General features: G+C 38.3%; 1 protein-coding gene across 8 annotated transcripts in view; it reads left to right on the top strand.

The window, feature by feature from the left end:
* The window catches only part of LOC125032554 (delta(14)-sterol reductase LBR-like), a 15,617-nt gene that overhangs the window by 4,535 nt on the left and 3,582 nt on the right, over positions 1 to 7,500 (top strand). For 2 of the 8 annotated variants that reach the window (XM_047623769.1, XM_047623767.1), the window contains exons 2-5: positions 5,529 to 5,692; positions 6,486 to 6,803; positions 6,997 to 7,233; positions 7,391 to 7,500. The exon at positions 7,391 to 7,500 is cut by the window's right edge and continues 62 nt beyond it. In XM_047623769.1, the coding sequence (XP_047479725.1) occupies positions 5,534 to 5,692; positions 6,486 to 6,803; positions 6,997 to 7,233; positions 7,391 to 7,500 (824 nt within the window). In that variant the 5' untranslated portion in view covers positions 5,529 to 5,533. Of the gene's footprint in view, positions 16 to 292; positions 927 to 1,677; positions 1,875 to 4,328; positions 4,623 to 5,528; positions 5,693 to 6,485; positions 6,804 to 6,996; positions 7,234 to 7,390 lie in introns of those variants that run through there. The other 6 variants (XM_047623774.1, XM_047623771.1, XM_047623773.1 and 3 more) reach the window with 6 other exon arrangements.

Genomic DNA, 7,500 nt, shown 5'->3' with positions numbered 1-7,500 from the left:
TATTCACTGCTGAGGGTAAGTGCTGTCACCTGGGGTCATTGAAGGGGGTCAGGTCATGGCTATTATAGTCGGTAAGAGGTTGTTATTGTCCGTTTGCCTCTTCCTTGTGGGGATAATTAGAGGCTAATTACTGCATCCACATAGCTTTGTATCTTGAAAAATACTTTAGTATTGGAAAATTCACGTTTACTTTTTCAAGTTTAGTGCGAGCTTAGCCAACCTTCTAAGTTTTTTTTCTTCATATATATATATATATTTTTTTTTTTTTTTTTTTTTTTTTTTTTTTTGGTGGCCTCATACTTCTAAAAGTTCTACCCCATGCAAGGGATGAAAGTATTTGAACAAACCAATATGACCGAGATTTCAGTTTTTCAATAATTCATAAATACTTGATTCCCCGCGGGCAGTGAGCATAGTGCAACCGCGTACTGGTTAGTAAGTGATTGACACTTTCTGCACCGAAAGTACCGCATCTCCTGTATATAGAGCAGTGTCGGCTCATAAAAAATAGAAGAAAGGCCGGGACCGACTGCCGCACCAGACACCATGACCTACTACTGACCATCGCATTCCAAGGGCTCCGTCCGTCTTGTAGCTTAGTCGACACGGAAGAGAGGGACGGAGGGAGAAGCAGAGAAAGGAGGAAGATTCGCCGCCACAAATTTTGCTTATTTTTTGGCACGGCGAAATGCTGCGAAAAAGCATGGTCAGACGTGCGTTGTTTACTCGGGCTTATATTATGTTGCCAATATACCCGAAAGAGGTTGCCAGACGATCTCAGAATCTGCTAGATCAACCGTCGTCTAACCGTCAACGCAACGTGTCCTTTGCGTCCTCCTTGCATGTAGTCACCAATGCCACATTCCTCCGCTAGTCCTCCGTGGCACAAGGTTGGACAAGATGCCACGACGTGCTTCTTCAATGAGGTGTGTGTTTCAGAGCCGAATACCGTTTCACTTTGATATAATCTAGTCCTTTCGCTGTTAATCAGCTGCTGTTGTTGGAGGTGCTGAATTTAACTGTTGCGGATAAATTGTAAAGCTGCTACTGTGCCTAAGAAGACGCTGACTGATTTACATCACCCACAACCAAGCTTGATAAGAGAGATCCCTTTCATTTTATGGCGACATATTTTCGCTGTTCGACAGACAAAAAAAAGCGTTGTTTTCGTGAGACTGGACAGAAATTATTAGGTCTCCGAAGAGTAGTTTTTTTACGTGAGTGGTTTAGTCCTAAGCTGGAAGGGCAGGGTTATTAGTACTCGGCCCCAGACTCTATACCTGGAATGTTAACAGGCCCGTGGCTTCCATACGGACCTGTTTATCCACGCACCTGGACATGCTGACCTTGTTGCATAACTGAGTCTTGGTAGTAGGTGAACAATTTTGCCCATGGTTTATGAATGAGGCATTCCAGTAAGAAAATTAGAATGCTATAAAGTATTTTCGTGGATGAGGAATTCACAAAATCATAACACGCAGAAATATAGTATTTTGCACGTCAAAATTCCAGGGAAAAATAAAATGACTTAAGAAAGCACTAAAAGAACGCCGAACATTCCGAGTGCTAAAACATTTACCGGACGTTCAAGGTGGAGTCTGGCAAGCGTCACTACCAAACTATTATGAAAGCGGGCTTTCACGAGTGGAGCAGGCATTTCCCTTGGCTGCCCGTCCTAATTGGTATCGTCTGCATCACGAATCTCCGCTATTCTTGTTCATTAACCCAAGTACTGGGGTCACTTTAACACCTTTTCAGGAGAAGAGTTGTCGAAAGGTAGATGAGGATGTGAGGCTTCCGGTCAGTGTTATGGGATACTCGAGTGAATGCACGTGCGAGAAAGAGAAAGAGGGAAAGGACCTTGCGGCTCGATGGTTAGTAGAGAATGCCGTTTGTCCCACATCCTGTCATTATTTTACAGTACTCATTATGGCCGCCACGTTATGAATAACTGCCTCCGTGGCTTTTTATCCAAGGCGCTAAAACTATTCCGAGGAGTGGCATGCATTTGCGTCGCTGTTAAAAATATTGCACCACTGTCAGAAAATGTTAAGTAGTTATTTGGGAAACAGTGCAATCCTTATTGGTTGTATTTATAAAAAAAAAATATATATATACTTTTTTAATACCGACGTATCGCTGAAACAGTCAGCGAATTTGAATTTAGTAAACGCCGAGATTCACAATGCTGGCAACTCGAGTAGTAATGTCATAGCCATTTAGAACTAAGCCCACAACACGTGTTCGTGAGCCTGCAGTGTTTACACAGCCTTTGTTTTCACATACTTTTTAGTATGTTTCCTTTCACCTGATACAGATTAAAAGTAAATAATAACGTAACGAATGCTTGTACAGTTGAAGATACAGCGAAGACGGCAGTTCAGTTAGGCCCCAGTGGGGAAATTTCAAATAAAAACAAAAAACAATAATATTGCAACAAGTGGCATTGTTTCCCCGTGTGCGTTTATTGCGTGTTCATGTGGAAAGAAAAAACAGACGCGCCATAAAAATAATTTTACTGAGCTCCCTCATAGAGCTTACAGATATAAGCGGTTACTACTAAGCGATAAATAATTCGGTAGAAAGCGTTCCATTCATTTAAAAAAGAGACCGTTACACAGCGAGAACACATGATACATTATCCACGCATAGTTTAGATCTCGTACGACCCTGAGTGTTGCTGCTAGTGATGCCCTCTCGATTAGTCAACATCTTTTGTACTCTACAACACACAGATGTAAATAGGAATAACTGCACTCAACATAAATGCGGTGCTTATGCACGTATGCTTATATATCCACCACATGGCATTAATAATGACATAATTAACAAGAGTTTGAGATTGTTTAAGAGTTCAAACGGCAGAAGGGGCTCAGACCTTCACCGCGTCCCGATGGCCCCAGGGGGTACTTTAAAATGTGTATTTATACATAACAGTTCCTGGCACATCTCTCTTGGATATTCAGGTGCGAATGCTACAAGTCTCACAGCAGTTGTACTCGCAAACAACTTCAACACACAGTGTACTTCAGGTCACACGCGACGGTTGTTTTGGAGGGAGGACCCGTGTAAATATAGTCCCATGAGCTCTCACGCAGATCTCAGGTGGAAAAGGGGGAGATGACATCGAAGAATGCGAGGCCCTCCTAATACCCCTTCTGCTCCTACCGCTCGGAGCCCGACTTAGGGAGCGGTGCCTTTCGCTTTGACATTGTCTGCGGGCCCGCCATGTCACACCTTCTCCCGTTACAACACCGGGACGCTTCACTATGCCGTTGCAGTCGTACAAGAACCATAGCCCGGCTAAAAGTTACATGCATCTCACCTGGGGTTTCCACTCGGCATTTCACGCACTACTTTTAAAGTTCTTAAAGAGGAGTGTTTTGTAAATAATGTGGCAGAGCGTCAACATAGTAGGAAATCAAGATATTCACGACCACAAATAGACTTCTTTCTCATGAGTGCCAAGAAAGGGGAGGGTTCGTCGCATATATACACGCTGTTGTTTTTGTCATTATTATTGTTATTGTTGTTTGGATGTTTGTTATTATTATAATTTATTGCAGTCATTATTTTCATCATTACTTTTTGTTTATTAGCATCAGTTCTTATTATTATTTGTATTATCTTAATTTATTATTATTATTATTATTGCAGTTAATTTTATTGTCACACGCAGCCATTACATATCTTGGTAGCACTGCGATTATGAATATTTTGTTATTATAATAACATTATCTCTATATAAACAAGATAACATCAGACAGGCCGTCTAAATTTAACCTGAAGTTACTGTTTGCATGTAATGTCTACGAGTGGCTTATGTTACTAAGTCCAAACGGGTAAATATTTACTCAAATAAGTACACATCCATCTTCATAATTATGGGTATGGGAGGTTCGATTGCCTGTCCCTTGTGTAAAAGTTAATTTCAATGATATTTTGCAAATATATCGCATTTTTTTTTATACTGATTTGTGTGATCAGTTGGAATGTTTTTTTTATGATAATAGTGAGAAAAAAATCAGCATTAGATATCCCAGTGCCTTCATATCGTGTACCAAATTCTCAAGAAAAGCAAATATATTGTTTACTGTAACATTATACACATATTTGCGTTCCTATATGTAGTCGAAAAAAATGTTGCACATTTAACGATTCTTATACACCAGAATTTTCCAGTAGTCGAGGCAAATTCAGGGTTGCGTATTTGAGATTATCGTACCAAATATATGTATATTTATTATTTATCTTGGAGTGTGCATTACAAGAGTTAGTCCGTTTCTTCACTACAGGCTAATCGGCTTTATTTGTATGACTGGTTATACCTACATAACAAAACATAAAACATAAGGCAGCACCGAGTGACGAAATGACAGATCACAACTATGAATGACATTATTTGAATGTATTTTAATTTCGCGGCCTCCGAAAGTCTGTTTCGATGAAAATACGCCAGCCGACATGAAACCGTTACTGCGAGTAAACATAATCCACTTCGGGCTCTAATGATTACTTTTATTACTTGATTATAGGCCTAGATGAAGGTTCGTAAGCCTAATGTCCGGCGAAACCAAGTCGGCAAGTTCGACGATGATCAGGGGACAACATTTTGGTGGGAGGTTTGTTTTAATTGATGTAGTCCTTAAGAATACCAGTTGGCAGTGATCGCAAGTTTTTTCCGTGTTTAAGAGTTCATTCCCCAGACTTAGGGCATGCTGCCAACAGGTGTCATGCTACTGTATGGCGTGGTGGTATTGACGTGTCTTTTTGTCATATCAAATTGCAGAAATATTAAATTTATATATATTTTTTTTATCATGGCTTCCTATGTAATTGGGATTTATTGTCAATTACAGAACTACAAGAACTTTAGAAAGAAATGGCTGTTAATGAAAATTGACACTTGCATGTCTTATAATCACATCTCATTATATATACTGACAGAATTATGTGATGCAGTATATCAGTCTTACACTAACAATGTTTTAATTCTTTTAATTCTGTTATAGCCAAGTAATTGGTATATATATATATATATATATATATATATATATATATATATATATATATATATATATATATATATATAGATTTAGATTATGCTTCATTGTGAAGGTTTTAGAAAGATTGAAAATCTTGATGATGCATTCTCAATATGTAACAATGCTGCATCCATTGAGCTTGAATTTAGTTAGTATTGATGATATGAAAGTTAATGTACAAAATGAAAATGAGTTATACATACAGCATATCATTTGTTAACTAAATATTTAAACCTGTATCATCATCGCCAAGAATTAGGCAGAAATGTATGATTATGAAGACTGTAATTCAGTATGAAGTTATAGGATGATACCAGAAATTAGGTGAGGCGCCGAGGAATTGATATGGTTGAGTACTGCTTTCATTAAGAATTAGTTGAATTAGTGTTCTAGGAAGGTTTGCTAATTAGTAATGATGAGATGAACCCAGTTTCATTTACAGTTTTTTTATGCTTGACTTATTTTAGTTTTATTTTCTTGCAGGAAAAATGGCAAAATTCAAAGTTAATGAGAATGTGATGGCACGCTGGCCTGGCTCAAACTTGTGGTTTGAAGCAAGTGTTGTTGACTTCAATGATATTGAATACCAAGTGATGTTCAAAGATGATGCCAAGTCTGAATATGTTCTCAAATTCAGGGATGTTAAGGTAAGTAATTGAGTTGTTCCTTTTCAGTTGTATGTTTTTGGAAGCAACAATATGTAAAGAGTAAGTAACAAGTGGAGTATTTGATAAAGATAACATTTGTAAATTTGGTAATAGGACCATATGAATTGGTATTATGGCTTTTGTTCTCTGGAAAGAGCAATAAGTCAGCCCCACAGATATTCTGGAAGAGCTTGGACTGCTTCCATATTTGATAATGAATTGTGAGAGTATACATGGTGGAGGGTTGTTTTCTTTTTTGGAGCATGAAGTAGAGGACACAGCATCACGGGACTTGCCTACATGATTGTAGACTTTGGTACAAGATAGTGGCCTTGTTTCTAATGGTAGATGTTTGTGAGACACATGCAGTAGCTTTCAAAAATATATATATATTTTTTGTAATTTTATTAGTTCCGGCAAAGACAAACAAACATCCACCACTTCTATTCTGACATTTTAGTTCACTAGGGAGGTCTACAAGCTATATTTCCAGAATATATATGTAGAAGAGTGTTAGCCTTGGTTAAGTGCCAATAAGTATGGAGACTTAAACCAGTAGTGCACATGTAGTGTCTGCCACCCAAGACCATTTATAATACCTGATATTATTATTTGATATACTTTTTATGGTAAATACCTCAGGATTTTGCAAGTTGCACATGATTGTATTTTTTACATTTCCCAAGTGTTTCCCAAACATGTAATAAACTGTATAAATATATTTTTACATATGTCACTTTGACATTTCAGTATCTGTTGTAACTTGAACTATAGTGATTTAAATTAATTCCAGTCTCTCGAGCAATTCCAAAGAAGTCGCTCCAAAAGCCGTGGAAGATCTAGCAGTCGCGGCAGATCCACTGGAAGACGAAAGAGCCCAGGGAGAAAAAGTCCAGGCCGAAAGAGTCCAGGCCGACCTAAGCAAATTAGAGAACCAGTCATAGAAACAAAGCCTATGAAAATTGTAGAGCCTGAGCCAGTCCCAGTAGTCATCAAGCCAAGAACGCCTTCCCCAAAGCCTGTTGTCCGTGTTGCTAGGGCTGACAAGTTTGCTCCACGAACCTCAACTCCCACAAGACAATCTGCACGGATTGCTTCACTGACCGAGAAGGTAAGAGGTTACTTTGTTGAAGAATAGAATTCAATTGGATTGTATATTTGTTTGTTTCAAAATAAATGATAATGTTTTCATTTCTCTGAGGTCTCCTTTTGAAAATATTAATATTTTCTGCATCCGATTTTAATTAAATATATATATTCACAAATGCAATAAAAAAAACAATTTGATTGTTTTTCTCTCTAAGCATGATGAAGTTGATGGACAGGTCAATAACATCAAACCAGAAGTCAAGACAGCGACAGAAAATAAAGTTGCTACCCAAACTCTTGGTAGCCAACTGTGTGGACTGACATCCTGTGTTGGAGGCTGCTTGAAGTCTGCCGCATGTGCCATTATTCCTTCTCTTGCTACTGTGAAGGCACTGATTGCCTCTTTGCTGATTGTGGGCCTACCCTTCTTCTGTAATGAGCTATGTACCAAGGTTAGTTTAGAATTTATAAAGATGCCTTGTGTTAATAACTATATAATGGACTATTGACAGTTATGTCACTCATCATTAAAGTTGGAATATTTAACCAAAACATGTGAATAACATTGTATTCTGCATCCAGTATCTTCATAAGATTATTATTTTACAGAGAAAGTGCACAATCCTTGAATTTCCAAATATGCCTCGTAAACTTGAGGTTTATTATGATTTGCGTGCAGTTGGCATTGTGGCTGCATTTTCCTTAATGCAACTTCTCCT

This window comes from Penaeus chinensis, chromosome 14 (assembly GCF_019202785.1).
Source record: "Penaeus chinensis breed Huanghai No. 1 chromosome 14, ASM1920278v2, whole genome shotgun sequence".
Lineage (NCBI taxonomy): Eukaryota > Metazoa > Arthropoda > Malacostraca > Decapoda > Penaeidae > Penaeus > Penaeus chinensis.
The sequence above is the reverse complement of the archived record's forward strand: the minus strand, read 5'-3'. Positions and strand labels throughout refer to the sequence as shown.